This window comes from Aspergillus brunneoviolaceus (assembly GCF_003184695.1).
Source record: "Aspergillus brunneoviolaceus CBS 621.78 unplaced genomic scaffold BO95scaffold_29, whole genome shotgun sequence".
Classification (NCBI taxonomy): domain Eukaryota; kingdom Fungi; phylum Ascomycota; class Eurotiomycetes; order Eurotiales; family Aspergillaceae; genus Aspergillus; species Aspergillus brunneoviolaceus.
The window spans coordinates 384,490-402,378 of NW_020290759.1; the positions used below are offsets into that span (position 1 = coordinate 384,490).

The following is a 17,889-nucleotide window of genomic DNA, read 5'->3' on the forward strand; positions in this document are numbered from 1 at the left end:
CAAGGCAAGGGAGCGGCAGAGAGGCTTGAATGCCGACTGAACCTGGTAATAGCAACCAGTAAGCTCGCCTACCGTGCTGGCATCGTAAATGGTGTATCAGATATACAGCGAAGCCTTCCATGCCACGCCACGCAGATGGGCAAGTTTGATTAACGCCGAATGTGTATTTCGCTTATCCTGCGGAAGGGCGCTCGGGCTTGATACGAAGCCACTATACTATACGGAGCAGTTAATGACTAGTGCTACTATGGAACATAGTACGTAGCAGCAATAAACAACTGAAAGCGCGAACAACCGAGGCGACGAAGCTAAGACATTTTATCTCACTCTTGTGACTCGTGGTGAGAGGCGTGATTAAAGACGACAAAAGACCCGCCAAACTGCGATCTTCGTCTCCTCCTTACGGTACAGGTCAGTCAGTAGTTGGTCGTTGGTCGATCCTGCCAAGGTTACTCCATACAGCATTTAGTTCTGTTTCCCGGGCGGCGACCGCTACTTTGCTGGTTTCTGAATCGAGCCGAGTACATGAATCAGGGCCTGCGTCGGTCGGATTATGGAGAAGCTAGGGCACCGTGCAGATCGATCAATTGTTGATTGTTTGGGTAATGTCCAATCCCAGTGTTTGTTTCAGGAGTAGAGTCTTGAGACCAGTAGCACAGCAGCATGCCTTCTGATCGAATTATCCGAGGGTCGATATTTCGGGCGACCATCCCCATATCTCCATAGCTCATCCACTGATAATGATAACCGCCATTTGATTGAGAGCAGCGTCACAGGGCTCGGATCTCGACAAAGGAAAGGTCAACTGTACAGGAGATCGATAAAGATTGGCATAGCACTCTTCTCCACAGTTGGATTTCGTCTGCGTCTTAACCCAATCATGATGCATACGGTAGCAGCAACATCCGCATTGATGGCGATATACGGTGCCTTCCACCGTCAAGAATGATCCGCCCCCTTGGCTGCTTGAAACCTAAGCACTACCGGTAAGTTGCCCAGTACTATGAGTATTTCTCAGTAAGCTCCAAAAGCATAGACAATTGACGCCAACGCAGGGCTGTAATTGTTGCGCCCGATCTTTAGTCTCCAGACTGCGCTGGGCTGTTTGCGATAGCGGAGTAGCGGGGCTTCTGTCGGTAATGATCAGCATGGTCTATGAAGTACTCTTTGAGTACAGTACAACACGCCAATCTCAAGTAACTTGTCATACACTTTTCACGAGATGCATAGAGTATACCACATGTCTTGCGCTGAGGTGAGCGGACCTGCTGAACTCCCCTGCTTGTACTCCGTACACCTCTAATATCAAGTACGGAATGCGGAATGCTGGACAGAAAACTGGCTAGAAACGCTATGGTGTACGGTGGTACACAGTACTGGTGTATACGTACGTATACCCCAAAGCAATAGTGACAGCCAAGGGATCGCCTACTGCAGTGAGAGTCCCGAGTTAGTACTGATACATGGCCCCGGGCCTCCAGTCTACCTCAGTCTAGGCTGGATCACGTTGGCTATCTGACTAATTTCCCATCCGTTTTCAGCCAACTCATTAACACGGCGGGAAAGGAGAAAAAAAAGGCAGCTAAGTCAGCTGAAAAAGTCTTAGGAAACCCCGGCCGACTGCCGCGGTGAGGACGGAGATTCGGAGACAGACGAGAGAGAGATCCACTTGCACTAAAATGGCCTCATTTCCTCAACCTCGGCCATTTTTTCCCCTTCCTTCCCTTTTGATCCATTACTGTGGGAATTTCCCTTTTTTGCCCCTCTAAGCCCCATCCGAGAGAAAACAAAGCTGACCCCTGACCTTCTGGAATCTTGTTCGTCTCTTTTTCTTCCCTCTTTGCACCGTCCGTCCCCTGCAGTCGAGTGGGCCCTGCACATGCGTTCCGATGGCCCCTCCCTGTAATCTCCGGCCTCTGATTTGTAGTCAGAGCTAGGCGATGATCTCAATTGTCCGATCACTTGCGTTCAATCATCAATGATATGATGTAGTCTAGTCTAGATTATAACCGCCCAACCCGTCGCACGGAGGATTTTTTTTCTTTGGTCTGAATATCATTCTGGGGCCCTTTTCATTCGGCCGTTTGCTTCTTTCTACCTTAGTTCCAGCCCAGGTGAAGTGACTAAACCCCAACAGCGCCTCTCTCCCCGGGGAGCTGGGCTGAGGACATGGGTTCGGAACAGGGACAGGTTCCAACCCCAGCACACAGCTTGTGCTTCATTCACCCAGCCCTTGTAAGTCAGTTGAAGATCAATGATGTGGTTTCACCAGGCTGATCACCGGTCACGAAAATGCGGAATGCTCGCTCTTGATTACTAGCGGGAAGGGCTGTTCCCATTACCCTTTGGCCCGATGCACGCAGGGTTAGGCACTTTTGCTTTTGAAGACCAATTTTCCAGGCAGCGAGGGTCGAAAGCGGAAGACAAAAACGGGGTGACTGGGCAAAAAGAAAAAAAAAAAAAAACAAAAGAGAGAGAAAAAATCAAAATGTCCCTTTAAAAAAAGGCCCAAATCGGCTACCAGCACAAGAAGGAAGCCTGCCAGGTGCTGAGAAAGAACCTTCAAGTTCAGCCTTCAAGTTCCTGTACCTGGGCTCTGGACGGGGGTCCTCCCGGGCTCTAAACTGGAAGTGGTAAAGCTCCGTGGAAAACCCGTCCCAGTCCGGTATCAACCCTTGTTCTGGAAATGGTCTCCATCGGCTCATCCTCCCCATGTGGTGTAAGCACTACATTGAAGCCCTCTACAAACGGTATCCGTATTTATAGAGTAGTACAGTAGGTACTGTACAACTAAGTCAATGGGATAATCCTCCGCCGCCCGCCCCCTTTGTTCAATGTGCATATCAAGTGCAAAGTAACTAGACTATCGCTCACCGGTTGAACATTGGACCCAAACGGTAAACCCATTATTACTACCGGTATGAATTACATAGCGTGGCAGTCATTTGCACGGAGACGCAGCCGCGGAAACTCGTCATAATGGATGGGATGGGCGGCACCCGTACTCAGACAATAACTAATGAACAGCTAAGCTATGATTTAGTTTTAGTGGCAGTCTGTCCGTCTGACTGGTCACAAAGCCCTATAACTGATTCCCTTTACTCTAAATCTCATCATCACCACCACCATATTGCATTTCATTTTCGCAGGGGTGAAGGGGAGGGAGGGGAGAGTGGATTAAGCAATTCCTTTGAAGTTATGCCAGAATGTTGTCATTCTCCTTGATTGCCGAAGTTCCCGCTCTGCTCTCCCTCTAGGTAACTTAACGCTTTTTTTTTGGGCCCCGCCGCCCTTCAAATGAATCCCCTCCTTCAGTACTCCGTAGGGTGACTTACTGTGTCTCTCTCCCTCTCCTGTCATTCTTTCGGTGAAGGTATCTTGAGTCCCACCCCCCCCTTCAACCCATTCAAAATAAATTAGTCGGCAGGCCGGGGCCGGATTTACTTGCTTATGTTTCTTTGTTTCTTATTTTTCTGGCGCGTAAGTACAACCGCCGATCGAAGCCCACACTCGTACATTTCGGCATGAGATTTGGGGATGGCTTCTGGATGATACATGTGATCTGATCTGCAACTCGACAATGTTGAGTTGCAATACTCCGTACGGGACACGAACCTCGTTCATCGATGGACAATTGGAAATTATACATATACCAACAGTATGTACTCCGTAGAAAAAAGGTTACCGAATCCAAATAGTAGGTGGGCTGGCTCTCTCTTGTCCCTGTTCCTGTGGAGAATGTCATGAAATGATAAGGCACCGCCCCCGATTCTTTGGTTCCTTGGCATCGCATATTGGGTTTGCGTTATCGGGTTTGCTTGTTTCGATGGAAAACTGGTGACTTGTTCGTATATCGTGTATACTCTGTAGTGAAATATAACGTTATTCGACCCGTGACGGAAATGAGAGAGACAGAAACTCATCCATCCGTCTGCCCCCCGCCTGGTTCCCCCTAAAATAGCTTGGTTGTGTTTAGGTCCCAACTAGTGTGGGGGGGGGGAGGGAAAAGGGTTTTACATTGGATGTTGTGCACGTCCAGTCAAGTAGTACTTGACCGTGTTGCGGGCTGAACCAAGGCAGTGAGACTGCCGTAGGTAGGTGGGTGTTGCTGCTTGCTTGCCTGCTTGCCTGCTTGGGGATTGTATGAGCAAGTGCCGAGTGAGGTAGTCATTAGTCGAAGGCTCGATTACGAGTGTTTCTGGATCCAGGCAGTTATTGTAACCCTTGCGTAACGGGCGTTGTGACGCGTTGGAAACGGTGAACTTGTGGGGACTAAAAACGAGACGGCAAGTCAAAAGGGAGGTTACTTGCGAGTATTGACAAGAAAAGCACGAGAGGGAAGGGGTCAGCAAAGAGGGAGGGGAAAAGAAGGAGCATGTGTAAGTTATTGAGAAGTAATCAATGTAATACAGATGGTGGAGTTCAGTGCTGGATGAGAAACCACCGAAGGTTCGCTCGAGTCTCGCTCGACAGAGACAGAGTTGCAGAGTTTGGGGCACGGGGTTAGATAACTAGACTAGTACTCCATAGTTACAGAGACGTCGTGACCAAAAAAGGTGTTGGCCTGTTGGCCCGCCACAGGATTTATTAGTGATTGATGATGATGATGCTGATGCTGATGATCGGGTCGGATCGTGGGTCATTCGCCGCTAAGGTTGCCAACTTGAGGGGTGACTAAGACATTGATTGACCTTCAATTCCTGCTCCTCCGGCGCCTGGAGTGGTTGGATGGTCGAACCGTCCTACGCACTGACAGTCTGACTTGGAAAGGGAGGCTTGAGTACTCCGTACAGGAGATAGGTGTTAGCTTGTCGTGGTCCCTGCTAGGCTGACAGTCAATATGAGCCAATGCAGGCCCGAGACTGGCCCTCCTCTATCTATCCCTGGTTGTAAGCCGAGATTGCAGCTGAGCTGAGCATCCGTTCGGCATTGCACGGGGGACATGATGATGTTGTTGATGAGGGGAAGGGCGCGAAGTGAGTTAGAAAGGGCATGTCATCAAGGATCGCTGGGGTGCGTAATTATCTACCGTATCCCAGTCTGTACTGGAGATTACACGGCAGTACTACCCCATACTAGCTACAGCAGTAGCAGCAGCAACACATTCTGTGACGAGCCAATGCATTTCTTCGGGGTTTGGGCAGTCTCTGCCGATGTAACAGATCGCACAAATGATTCCTACTACCTGAGCATCCAATCCTCGCTTCCAATACCGGACAAAAGAGGAGTAAAGGAGGAGGAGGCAACGATGCAGGCTACTGATGATCCATTACTCGTAAGTCGCAAGTATACGGAGTACCCATCAGTGTATGTATGGTAAGGTAACTACGTACAGGACTCATCTACGAGTAAGTAATGTGGCTTGCTCAATTTGGCCCCAGACTGACTGCTTGAGTCTCGGGCTTGCCTTTCTCTCTCTCTCCTCTCTCTCTCTCTCCCAAGTTTAGTTTGGTTTAGTTTCGGCATGTCCCAGACCCACCGCGCAGACTTTCTCTCCGTATCTGCTCCGTGGTAGGCCCCAGTTTCTGGTTCCTTCTTTAACTTCCATCCCGGCCATCATCTTTGCTTTGCTGCTGCTGCTGCTTGCTGGTGGCTTGGCTTGGGATTCCCTGGCTAGAGTCTTTCCCCGATTCCAGTTTCCTATCCAATGATGATCATCTGTCCGTGCCCCGGTCTCCCATTCCCTCTTCTGTTTCTGTTTTTTTTTTTTTTTTTTTTTCTTTTTTATCATCTGGTTTAATTTATTTTCTCTTGGCTTTCCCCCATTCTTAGATGGTGGACGGACTGCACTGCACCTCCATGACTGACCTACCAGTAAGCTACACTTAAGTTAGCTATACTGCACTCAATCATTCACTTTACTACCGACCGGCCAATGGGTCTGATCATCCCCACTATCAACATTGAGTACTTTCCCCCCACTTAGATAGTACGGAGTACGCTACACGCTACCTCCATCATCATCCATCGTCACCCTCATTCTACGAGTACCCATGGGTCCGTAGTTCCAAAGTCTGTTTTGCTTTTTTTCTTTTTTTTTTTTTGTGAATTATTATTATTTTCTCTTTGCCTCCGAGTCAAGACAGGTGGGTGAAGTGGATCTTGACATCGTGTGGCATGGGCTCATCTGAATCCAGTCACCACCAGGCTGGATCCCTTCCTTCGTTCCTTTCTTCCTTCCCTAGCCGTGGTCCATCCTACGACAGTAGACTACGACTACCTCCAGTGCTCCACTCATCCCATGTCTTGCCCTGGCCTGTTACTAGTCTGTTTTCGTTAGTGTCAACGTCGTGTCATCCCAGCGCGTGTCTATCCTTTTTTCACATTTTTCACATTTTTCACATTTTACACTTTACACTTAGAGTAGTCTAGTCTACCACTTTACACCAGTCGTGGTTAGTAACCCGAATGGATCGTGGAACTGGGGCGGATGGTAGATCAAGAAATGTGCCCATGTAAGTACTTACATACTCACATAGGCTACGTTCCACAGCGCCATGTATCACCCATGCCTAATTCGGGTCTATCAAATTAATTATTATTATTATCATTATTATCATCCGTCACTTTCTTCTGCCTATCGCCTTATACTTCTTGGGATTGTTGCCGAACAATCATCAATCTAAGGGACTGGAACCGGCCTAACCTTAGTACGCACGCACGCACGCACTTGCTTCCCGTACCTTGCCTCAACGCCTTGTGACCCTCACGCCCCCTGTGTCATCTGTGGACGATAAGTCTCGAACCCCAGTCTATCACTTCGGAGATCCTTCTTACTGCTTCCTGCAGTCATCCATGGGTCCTATCCCGTATTTGATACTCATATAAGCGGAGATCCTCTTCTCCCAAGCCCCCCCCGTCCTGCCTTCCCTATATTTATGAATGTTCATGCCCACTGTCCACCACCTCTTGAAATTCAATCTCAACCTCACCTTCACCCTCTCTCTTGAACACCACCTCCTCTCAGGACCATACCTATCCTTTTTCCGCTCTACCGCCCACACTTATCCTCAATGGCCAATTGCTGGCAACCTCAAGCCTCATTCGTCGACCCAGCCTGGGCCTCCAACAACCAACCATGCATGCGCTCTTCGACCTTTCGCGACATGACTCATGCCTTCCCTAGGCCAAAGCAGACCGGCCGGGTGACCAAGCCCCGGAGTGCCGGCAACAGTCCTGCTTCTGCTGGCAGACGGAGGACGACGACCATGCCTCACAGTTCGACCATGTACCCTGGCTACCAAGCCCCATTCAACCCTGCCGCTTTGGCATCCGCTTTTTCCCGGAGTAGTCGCAACCGTCCGATGAGCTGGCATCCAGTCATGGACTCGTCCACCTTCGCGACGGACCCGTACTTCGCGAACTCGACCGCTGTAGACAGCCTGGCCGCCGTGGGCATGTGCCCTCAGCCACTCCCCACCGCCCCCGCTGTTCTCGAAGGCAACGACATGCTGTCCTCGTACGCCAATGGGCTTCCTTTCTTCGCTGGCGAGCAAGATCAATTGCCGCTTTACCAGTCCGCCTTTGTCCAAGAGGATCCCGTCTCCTGGGAGACAAGTAACTCGACGATGCCCGCCATGACCGAGCCCATGTCAGATTGCTGGTCATTCGACATGGCTTCTATGCACAGCAGCATGCCTTCTGCCTACGTCGCTGACTCCACCTATGACGAGAGTGTGTCATCCTCGGGGTGCCTGACAGGCCCGGCCACCCCTCAGTTTCTTCCCATTCAGCGTCCAGATGACGATCTGACCGCCAAGCCCAACTCGGAAGACGAACTCGTTGGCATGGGCCTGTATAGCAGCCCCGAAGCATTGAGCGAGACTTCGCTCCTGGGTCTGTGTGGCAAGGGCTTGAAGTTGGAAGAGACATTCACTCCCTCGGCCAACGATGCGGAGGACAAAGACGAGGACGACGACGAGGACGATGAAGTCGATGATGCCGCCCCTCAAGAGCAGGATGAGGCCGCCTTCCCCAGCTGCGCGGCACCTCACCGTCAGCCCCAACACTCCGTTAGTCAGCAGCCCGTCAAACCCGCTGCGAACATGATGCACAAATCATTCTTCTTCGAGGAGGATGGCTTCGAGCAACATGCGATGGTCGGATCTCAGCCGCTCATCAACATGGCCAGCCAGCCCTGCGTCAGCTATGGCTATGGCTGGATTTGATCTTCAGAAAGCATTCATCCGCCTGTACCATTTTTTATGAATCCTGTATTCGCTATTCAGCATTGCATAGCGTGGAGTTGTGTTTTTTTTTTTTTATTGTTTGGTTTCGGACGGCGTTTTACATGTACCAAATACCCTGGGATGGCTGATTGGAACTATTCCATTCTTTTATGATGACTATATGTATTAGAGAATCCTTGGGTGTTGTAACACCAATGAATGAAGACATCCTCAGGGATGACAAATATGATGAACGATGATGAACGATGATGAACAATGAGTGTCCAGTAATTGTTTTGGTAGATATAGACACACAAGGAGGGGAAGGGAGGTAGGTTAGTGGTAGCTGGTCAGTTGGCAGTTGGGAATAATGCGTGGGAAGAACCTGAACCTCGCCGGGCCCGGCCCATCGGCAGGAAAAACCTTTCCGCCGTCAAATAAAATCACCGCGGCCGTTGATATGTAGACGGACCAGGTCTAGATTCAAGGTCAATTAACACGCAGAAAAGGGGAGAAAGGGCTTCTTTCTGTGTAGTGTACCACGAGCCGAGTGAAACCCTCTCCCTTCGACTTGATCTGCTCCCTCATCATGGCCAAGGTCATCTTCACCCCGTGGAAGGAGCAATCCCAATTACTGGTGGTGCGGAATCAATTCTACCCTCCGCCGCTATACGATGGCCCCGACATGCGATCCAGGGCCTGCGCCACAGTAAGTGAGAATGTCATTCCATTCCATTCCATCACATCACATCCCATCACTTCCCGTCCCCTAAAGCTCCCGCGCCCGGAATCCCAGACACCCGACCTACATGTTCTTTCTTTCTATACCGGACGATATTCAGATGAAAGAGAGAAGTAAAAGCTAACTCCACTTTCCAGGTCAGCGCATGGAAGCTGCGAGGCAACCTCCCCCATCCCGTCGAGGCGACCGCCTTGTTAACGGATGCGATTCTCCATGATGACGCGCAGAAGAACTCCATCTTCTCCATTCGCGCGACCTATGCGGCTGCTTTCTGTCGGTATGTTTTCACTGGTTCTTTTGGCGCTTTTCTGGGGGTGGTTCTGCCAAGTGCGGAGGAGCTTGAGCTTGTTCTGTTCTCCCCTTGCCACAGCGAATCGTTTTTTTTTTCTTTTATATATTTATCTTTCCTGTACCGTTATTCTTGTGGCTGACCACTTCGCACAGCTTCGTAACGGGCCTCGTCGACTCCAAGCTCGGCGGTGTCCGCCGGACCATGTTCCAGCGCGCCCTGGACCTGGGCCTCCCCGCCTCGTTCGTGGAGCTGCGGCACGAGGCCACGCACCGCGAGCTCCCGTCGCTGACGGTGCTACGCAACGCGTCGCAGCGGTCCCTGGAGTGGCTGTGGGATTATTACTGGGCTAAGACTGAGGCGTCGGTTCCTGGCTTGGGGGTCGCAGGGGCTTCTGTGAGTGGGATGCAGGAGAAGCGCGCTGCGGGAGGGGGGGAGGCCGAGCAAGAAGAAGAGGAAGACGAAGAAGCCGATCTCGAACCGCTCAAGTTGGCGCTTCGGGATACACTGGAGCAGAATGTGGCCGAGGGGGAGCAGCAGCAACCCCCGCGCAAGAAACGCAAGGTCCAGCAGCATTTGAAAGCCGTTGCCGGTGAGGTGGTGTCGACGTGTCGGTCGTCGGGGCGCGGGGTGGCTGCTTTATCGAGTGTGCTGGTGCAGGATTCGTTCTTGGTTCTGGGAGGCCGGAGGTGAGTTTTCTATTTCTCTGTTCGATTCTGCTCGCGAAGGGAGGGTGGGAGTGCTGATCAAGGTCTACAGAATGGGAGAGGCAATGGCTGCTCAATTCGACATGTGGGAACCGTTATTGCAGATGATCGCAGATGCGCAGCCTACGTTTTTGTCGAGTCTGACGGAGGAGCTGGCCAATGCGCTGGCGTTCACGGCGCGGCCGGACCAGGCGAAGACGGATGTCCGCTGTGAAGGTGCCTATTTGTGGCTGGACCACATCTTGGGGTCGGCGCAGTGGGAGTCGCGGAGACGGCTGGTCTCGTATGCGTATATGCTGGCCGTGTGTGAGCAGGTTGCGAACCACTGGACGGATTTGCTGAAGGAGAGGCTGGCGGAGAGACAGGACGAGGAAGCGCCGTCGGTTGATGGCGAGGGTTCAGGGCGCACGACGAGGTCTGCTGCGACGACACGGAAGATGGTGCACAACGCGGATGTTTTATACGCGTTGAAGCGCATAGGGATTAAGTATATGGGTCCATGTTAAGATCTCGGACCTTTGGGGAGAGTTGTATAGATGGGGAGATATATTGTTTCACACTAAGCTTGTGACAGGCTTGCTATGAAAAAGTGTCACCTAGTAATAAAATAAATGTCAACAATCTTCACCTGCCATTGATGGTTGATACCGACTCAGCCACACGTGGCTGAAGCGGGCCGCAGCTGGACCGGGTCGACCTATGAGGTAATCTCCAATCACCGCTTACGGTTGTATCTCATGATGATGGATTAACAATCTCTCCCCCGCATTGCAATCAGCTGCTCATAATCAACCGGTGCTGTCAACCCCTCATGTCCCTAAACTTCACGAGAACGATCCTCTCAGCTGCCAGATTCCGTCCTACGAGGTTCATCCACCCCGCATCCGCCAGAGCCATGCATATCCAATCGATTCCGATGTGTAAGTTTACCGGAATCATGTTTACACTTCTCTTCTGTGTGTCATGGTTGCTAATTCCCATCGACAGGGACCGGGAAGGGCAACAACTATGCCTACCTGGTCACCGACGAGCCCACCAAGCAGTCGGTCATCATCGACCCGGCCAACCCGCCCGAGTAGGTTTACAGTTGATGTTACTGTACAGTGCATCGCTGACCGTGGTACTAGGGTGACCCCCGAACTAGAATCGCAGATCAAAGCCGGCAAGATCGACCTCACGGCGATCGTCAACACTCACCAGTGAGTTTCGAGTTCCAGCTTGTGCTCTCCATGTTCCACAACAATGCTAACGCAGCCCAACAGCCACTGGGACCACGCCGGCGGCAACAACGAGCTGGTCAGTTTGCACTCTCCACCATCAACGACCAACCAACCTTGTCTCCCCCCCCCCCCCCCCCGGATTATCGGCTGCGAACTAAACTAACACCCCTCAAGCTCAAAACCTTCGGCAAGCTGCCCGTCATCGGCGGCAAGGACTGCCAGTCCGTGACGCAGACGCCCGCGCACGGCGAGACCTTCCGGATCGGCGAGCGCATCGCCGTCACGGCCCTGCACACGCCCTGCCACACGCAGGACAGCATCTGCTATTTCATGCAGGATGGGGACCAGAAGGTGGTGTTTACGGGGGACACCTTGTTTATTGGGGGTGAGTTGATTCCCATCCCCTTTGGTTAGCAGGGAGTTGGTGGTGTGTCAGGGGAGTGTTCGAGCTAATGATGTATGGTGCTGTGCTGCAGGATGTGGTCGGTTCTTCGAGGGTACGGCCCCGGAGATGCACAAGGCGTTGAATGAGACGCTGGCGGCTTTGCCGGATGATACTAAGGTTTATGTACGTTTCCTTACCTTTTTCTGAGAGAGAAAGAGAGCGAGAGTCAAAATGGGTGGAGGTGGGTCTTTATATGAGTGAAGCTGACTGGTCTCAGCCGGGACACGAATATACCAAGGCCAACGTCAAGTTCTGTCTGGCGGTGTCGCAGTCCGAGCCTATCAAGAGGCTGGAGGCGTTCGCGGAGGCGAACCAGGAGACGCAGGGGAAGTTTACGATTGGGGATGAGAAGGTAGGTCTTTTTCTCGTCGGAAATGTGGAAGGAAGGCTGATTTGGATGTTTGTTCTAGCTTCACAATGTGTTCATGCGCGTCAATGTAAGTCACCTGCCTTGGATGGGTGGAGATGGGGACTGACGTCTAGTAGGACCCCGAGATCCAGCAGAAGACCGGAAAGACGGACCCGGTTGAGGTGATGGCGGCGTTGCGGGAGATGAAAAATGCCATGTAGGGTGTGCCTGTATATTCTAGGTTGAATGGTAATGAGTGGGCGATGTGACGGATGTAGTATGATTGACAGGTGGAGAAGTGGAAGCATTGGGCTGTCCATACTAGTAGTAACTATGCTTAAGACTGTTGTCACTCGGGCTATTTAGCCCCATACAAATCTCTATCGATATTCTATAGTCCCAGCCAAGTAACCCAGCTTCCACAGCAGCATATGACCATACCCCGATCCAGCCAACCCCCTCTGCGCTTCAATCGCCGAAGGAGTCCTCGCCGAAAGTGACTTCGCCGACGTTGACCTTGCAGTGAAATCCCGCTGCCATGTTTACATACATTAGCATTGTACTCAATCATCGTGACGTCAGACATCAGACACCACATGCTGGAAGAGTATAGAGAAGCTACCACCGTATAAGATAGCTTTCTTTACTCAAGCACTGTTTCTCATACCTCCACACCCTATTCCCAGGCAAGTCCATCGACCACAGCAACAGCAGCAGCAGCAGCACAATGTCCCACCACCACGACGACCACCACCCCGCCTCCCTCCCCGGCGACCCCCTCAGCACCAAAAGCCGGGTGCTGGAGACCGGCGCCAGCATGGTGCAGGACTTCGCGCCGGTCAAGAACATCTGCGCGCACCTGAACGCCTTCCACGTGTACGCCTCGGACAAGACGCGCTGCGTGGAGGCGAACCACTACTGTTCACATATCACAGAGGGTGAGCGCCCCCCAGCAAAGGCACCCAGCACTTCCCCATCCCATAACCTCCCCCTCCCCAGCCCCCTCACCCCCAAAACTATCCCCAAACTAACCCCTACGACCGAACAAAGATATAAGACAATGCCTCCTCTACGACAGCCCGTCCCCCACCGCCCGCCTACTGGGGGTCGAGTACATGATCACGCCCAAACTCTACAACACCCTGCCCGCGGAGGAACGGCGACTCTGGCACACGCACGAGTTCGAGGTCAAATCGGGGATGCTGGTCATGCCGGCGCCGGCGGGGGTGCCCCAGGCGCTCTGGGAGACGGCCGAGACGGCCGAGATGCAGGACATCGTCCCGCTGTACGGCAAGACGTATCATTTCTGGCAGGTGGATCGCGGGGATGCCGTGCCGATGGGGGCGCCGGAGCTGATGGCGAGTTTTACGTCGGAGGAGCGCGTGAAAGTGGCGAGGGAGGGGGGCATGGAGGAGTTGTGTCGGGGGAGGGATGAGAGGTTTGGGGTCGATTGGAGGCGGAAGAGGGAGGTGAGGGAGGGGTTGCGCGGGGTGGAGGGGGGGTTGCATCCTGGTGAGTTTTTCCTGAGGGGGGGTGGTGCTGGTGGTGGGAAGCTAATTGTGGTTGAATAGATGCGGATGCGATGTGGGAGGAGTGATAGGATTCCTACGGGGTTTATGATGAGCTGAGAATGCAAAGATGATGATTGTGATGGAAAGCTTCAATTTTTCTAACAGAATTTACGATGATATGATTGTCTCCCGTCGTTACCACCCAACCGCCCATTCCCATAGTTAAATGGGGTCCTGGTCGGGCTATCGTTCAGGGAAGTCCCCCAACCCCGTAGGGTGAGAAACTGTACAATTCATCTTGCTTCACTGTCCACACTCACGCGCTCTGGTGTTGAATTTCGGCAGCGGTGAGCTCTAGCAATTTTAGAAGCGGAACTACTTGATCGGTAGCTGTTGCAGGTCAATGCAGCATGAAGCATTGAACCGGCAAAGCCGAGTCGAGTCGAGGCAATCGACTCATTGTCGAGTCTTGCATAGCAGCAGGAAGGAAAGAAAAAACTTCTGGGAAAGAGAACGCTACCCGCCCTTTATATACCCGATGAATCACGTGCCCGGTCCCCCATCCCCTCCCCTCCGCTCCGGCGCGGGACCGACCCTCCTCCGTCCGCAGTACCTCAGATACACACATATAGTAACCAGGCGAGAGCATCAACCACACAGTCTACCCACCCACCCAGGCAGCGAGCAGCGGCCAACGCAGCAGCGCAATGGACCGCCTCCTCCGCACGACCCTCAAGCGCAGCACGCCCGCGCACGTCTTCCGCCTCACGCTCAACGGGCTGGGCCTGTTCTGCGCCTGCACCCTGGTCTGGGAGCACTTGGTGACCGTGCAGCTGAGCGAGGGCCCCTCGATGTACCCGACCTTCCACCCGCGCGGCGACTACCTGCTGATCTCGCGCGTGCACCGCCACGGCCGCGGCGTCGCAGTCGGCGACGTCGTGCGCTTCTACCACCCCTCCTTCCTGGGGGTCAACGGCGCCAAGCGCGTGATCGGGCTGCCGGGGGATCTGGTCTGTCGGGATCTGCCGTTTAGCACGGAGGCTGGAGGGACGGGGGAGATGATTCGGGTGAGTCTTTTGTTTGGGGTGGGGGGGATCAGAGGTTTTGGGGGTTTGGGCGCTTGGGGGTCAGGGCTTCCTGCTAACGCTTCGTCCCTGTGTAGGTACCCGAAGGACATGTCTATCTCGCCGGTGATAACCTCCCCTGGTCGAGAGACTCGCGAAATTACGGACCCATCCCCATGGGGTTGATTAATGGCAAGATCGTCGCGAGGGTGTGGCCCCCTTCGCGGATGATGTGGGTGGAAAATACGTTGAAGCCGGCGCAGTTGGATTGAATGGAGGATTGAAGTGAACGTAACGCACTGTACAGCGTTCCTACAAGCATGGCTGGAGTTTGGAGTTGGGAAGGAAATTTGTGCATATTCATACATAAAAGCTCTCTTGTACAATACTACAACACCCGAAACAAAACCAAAAAATCACCGCATGTTGGCCGGGTTGCGGCGCTTGTAAGGAAGACGCTCGGCAGGCGCCCGGCGGAGCTCGATCTCGGCGTCGACATACCCAATCGACTTCATCACCTCATACATCGAGTCGTCCCACTGGGTGCGGAACAGGTGCGCGCCGATGGGCTTCAGCTGGTACCGGGACTCCAGGGCGCGGGCCAGCAGGTTCTCGCGCGCCGTCTCCTTGGCCTTGACGGCCGCGAAATCCAGGGCCTTCGACTCCTTCTGCTCGAAGATGATCATCGCCAGACGGTGGTAGGGGCTGCCCTTCTGGGCCACCGGGGGAGCCCACGGGAAGACCACCTGCGACTCGGTCGACAGCTGCGACAGATCCACCTTGGTGTTCACCGCGGAGATCGGCACGTTGACGGCCAGGTAGTGCATCTTGAAATCGAACCCGTCCGTCTCGACGTTGGGCACGTCGGGGTCGACAACGGCGATGGTCACCAGCTTCTCGCCGGCCTCGAACATCTGCACGTTCAGCTTGGGCGCCTCCGTGCTCAGCTTCGAGTCGACAAACTCGCCCGGCTGGATCTGCCGGCGGCCAAAGTAGAGCTTCGTGTCCAGGGTGGGTTCGCAGTGCGGGATGACATCCGGGATCACCTTCATCTGTGTGATTCTTTGCACGAGAATCTTGCGGCGGTACTCTCGCCATTTGCGGTCGGCCAGGAATCGGTAGATGGGCTTGCTCATGTCACCTGCAACAAACAACAGCGGCCCAATTAGCCTAGCGGAACAACAACAACAACGACAACCTAAACCGAAAATTCTCACCTAGTCCATCCTCAAACTTCTTCTTCACCAGCGGGTCGTTGATATCCGCCTGAATCTTCAGGTGCTCCAGGTGCAGCTCCATGGCCCGCAGCTTGGACTTCTTCACCTGCTCTCCGCCGGCTTGCTCGGTCGACAAGCCCTCAAGCCTCGAGATCTTCTCCCGCATCGATGTGATCTCGCGTAGCTTCTCCTCGCGGTCCGCCACCAGAATCTTCCGGGCCTCCTGGAAACATTGGTAGGGCAGCTGCTCGAAGGGGATGTTGAGAGAGTCCTGGAGGGCCACGCGACGACGGCGGGATCCAATCGGGGCGACACCCTGGCGCAATAGCTTCCGCTCCAGTCGGGGGTTGGAGACCGTAGCCGGATCGGGGGCCTTGTAGAAGGGTTGCGACCTGGTCTCGGTCTGAGCCTCTTCGCGCGCCAGAGCGGTCGATTGGAAGGCGCGGGTGGACTGCAGCTGAAGACCTGGAAGACCCTTGGTGTAGGTCTTCTGCAGGCATTGGAGCAAGGGCTTCGAAGCCCGCTCACAATGGGCCATCTTGAGGGATAAGATGAGGTGAAATTGAGGGGATTAGAGAGGGGAGAGGGAAGGAAGAGCAGGAGCTGCTGGTGGTGGTGGTTGTAGTGGTGGTGGTAGTGGTGATAGATTTCCCCAGGTCAAGCCGGCACTGCACTGGGCAAAGTCGAGAGGTTTCCTTTCCTGGCCGGACGGAACTTTTTTCGTCGGGTTTGGCCAAGCCTTAAGGCGGTTTAGTGCCAGAACCACCCGAACTTTTGCTGTTGCTTCTCCCCCTCTACCCTCCGCCCGCGACCAACCCTGCGATCGTCTGTCCTCCATTCAGGTTGATCCTCGAAAGGATTCTCTTGCTCTGTGTCATCTACAATGGCTGGAACTGACGCTCTTCGCGCCCTCCTGCGGCTCACTCGCAGCTCGGGGGGTCTGCTCTCCGGGGCTGAGACAACCACGGTAGGACGGCCTAATTTCTTCCTTGGTCTGATTCGATGTCATTGAAGATCCAACGAAAAACGTATAATTCATAACGCATACTGACAACCTTTTTTCTCGCTGATAGCAACGATGCCTGACCAAGTCTCTGTCCCGCTCCATGGCCACCGAGGCCACCGAGGCCACCGCCCCCATTGACCACCTGACGCGGGAGGTCCCCAAGCCCGTATGGAACCCCGAGCCCGTCAAGGCCACCACCTACTCGTTCCCTTCGATGGAACCCCTGCGCTTCGTCGAATACCCCCGCAACCACCTGTCCATGGCCCTCCGCAAAGACATCCTGCACCGCGCCGTCATCTACGAGGGTGACGCGACCCGACAAGGTACCGCCAGCACCAAGTGGAGGAAAGATGTGTACGGCAGCAACAAGAAGCTGTTCGCCCAGAAGGGTACCGGTAGAGCGCGTGCCGGTGACAAGAAGTCCCCCATCCGGAAGGGCGGAGGTGTCGCCTTCGGTCCTCATCCGCGGGACTTCTCGACGGACCTGCCCCGGAAGATCTACGACCAGGCCTGGCGGATAGCCCTCAGTTACCGCTACAAGCGGGGCCAGCTCATCATCATCGACAACGAGATGGCGCTGCCGGAGGACGCCACCCCCTATCTGGTCCAGCAGATCTTCAAGACCAACTGCTGGGGTCGGGAGTTCGGCCGGTCGACGTTGATCACGGACCAGGTGAACGATAACCTCTTCAGTCTGGTGCGCGAGGTGGGCGAGCATGCGAAGATCCTGGACCGTCGCGACGTGGATGTCAAGGATCTGCTGGAGACGGGCCGTCTGGTCATCGAGAAGCAGGCGTTGGACCGCATTCTGGCCCAACATTCGAGGGACTTGCAGAACGAGCCCAGGCGGGCCTTGTATTGAATTGCAGTTTAGGTTGGCGATGGGGATTTTTCATTGTGTTTGTTTGTTCGGTATGGGTGTGATTTTGCTTTCTAACCGAGATATGGTTTCTCTGATTGTACAAATAGAATTGAGCAATGTGTATGATGGGTCCAAAATCTGTTCGTTTCGAATTGTGTTGTCCTACGTGTGTATCATGCTATGGAGTGTGGGTGTAGGTTGTAAGTAGTGATGGTGGTATCAGAGGTGCTGATGGATGCTTTGAATCGGAGCCATTGGTTCCAAAATATCTGTAAAAGAGACGACCCATTAAACTTTACTAGACCAACT

At 53.6% G+C, this 17,889-nt stretch overlaps 7 protein-coding genes across 7 annotated transcripts; 6 read left to right on the forward strand and 1 right to left on the reverse strand.

Moving 5' to 3' along the window:
- The first annotated feature begins 2,847 nt into the window (after positions 1–2,847).
- BO95DRAFT_111416 (uncharacterized protein) lies at positions 2,848–3,337 on the forward strand. Its single transcript, XM_025580376.1, has one exon. The coding sequence runs from the start codon at positions 2,980–2,982 to the stop codon at positions 3,223–3,225; it is 246 nt and encodes an 81-aa protein (XP_025442921.1). The 5' UTR covers positions 2,848–2,979; the 3' UTR covers positions 3,226–3,337.
- A 3,332-nt stretch (positions 3,338–6,669) lies between these two features.
- BO95DRAFT_442275 (uncharacterized protein) lies at positions 6,670–8,270 on the forward strand. The gene has a single exon (XM_025586387.1). It carries the CDS (start codon positions 7,014–7,016, stop codon positions 8,166–8,168), a length of 1,155 nt encoding a protein of 384 aa, XP_025442922.1. The 5' UTR covers positions 6,670–7,013; the 3' UTR covers positions 8,169–8,270.
- Positions 8,271–8,757: 487 nt separating this feature from the next.
- BO95DRAFT_452741 (glyoxylase) lies at positions 8,758–12,141 on the forward strand (the record flags this gene model as incomplete). Its single annotated transcript, XM_025588170.1, has 14 exons — positions 8,758–8,877; positions 9,048–9,187; positions 9,355–9,595; positions 9,689–9,888; positions 9,959–10,208; positions 10,251–10,393; positions 10,759–10,826; positions 10,894–10,981; positions 11,034–11,105; positions 11,169–11,202; positions 11,301–11,511; positions 11,603–11,694; positions 11,789–11,923; positions 12,058–12,141. 14 exons carry the CDS (start codon positions 8,758–8,760, stop codon positions 12,139–12,141), a joined length of 1,878 nt encoding a protein of 625 aa, XP_025442923.1.
- Positions 12,142–12,387: 246 nt separating this feature from the next.
- BO95DRAFT_514002 (OBAP family protein) lies at positions 12,388–13,517 on the forward strand (the record flags this gene model as incomplete). The annotated part of the gene is made up of 3 exons (XM_025591645.1): positions 12,388–12,858; positions 12,971–13,432; positions 13,492–13,517. Exons 1-3 carry the CDS (start codon positions 12,648–12,650, stop codon positions 13,515–13,517), a joined length of 699 nt encoding a protein of 232 aa, XP_025442924.1. The 5' UTR covers positions 12,388–12,647.
- A 535-nt stretch (positions 13,518–14,052) lies between these two features.
- BO95DRAFT_388090 (putative mitochondrial inner membrane protease subunit 1) lies at positions 14,053–15,030 on the forward strand. The gene is made up of 2 exons (XM_025583549.1): positions 14,053–14,498; positions 14,594–15,030. The coding sequence occupies exons 1-2, from the start codon at positions 14,139–14,141 to the stop codon at positions 14,765–14,767; spliced, it is 534 nt and encodes a 177-aa protein (XP_025442925.1). The 5' UTR covers positions 14,053–14,138; the 3' UTR covers positions 14,768–15,030.
- On the reverse strand, positions 14,838–16,386 carry BO95DRAFT_388094 (mitochondrial 54S ribosomal protein mL38). Its single transcript, XM_025583550.1, has 2 exons — positions 15,713–16,386; positions 14,838–15,636 (listed from the first exon to the last, which is right to left on the reverse strand). Exons 1-2 carry the CDS (start codon positions 16,248–16,250, stop codon positions 14,912–14,914), a joined length of 1,263 nt encoding a protein of 420 aa, XP_025442926.1. The 5' UTR covers positions 16,251–16,386; the 3' UTR covers positions 14,838–14,911.
- Positions 16,387–17,712, forward strand: BO95DRAFT_442282 (mitochondrial 54S ribosomal protein uL4m). Its single transcript, XM_025586388.1, has 2 exons — positions 16,387–16,679; positions 16,786–17,712. The coding sequence occupies exons 1-2, from the start codon at positions 16,596–16,598 to the stop codon at positions 17,578–17,580; spliced, it is 879 nt and encodes a 292-aa protein (XP_025442927.1). The 5' UTR covers positions 16,387–16,595; the 3' UTR covers positions 17,581–17,712.
- The last annotated feature ends 177 nt before the right edge of the window (positions 17,713–17,889 follow it).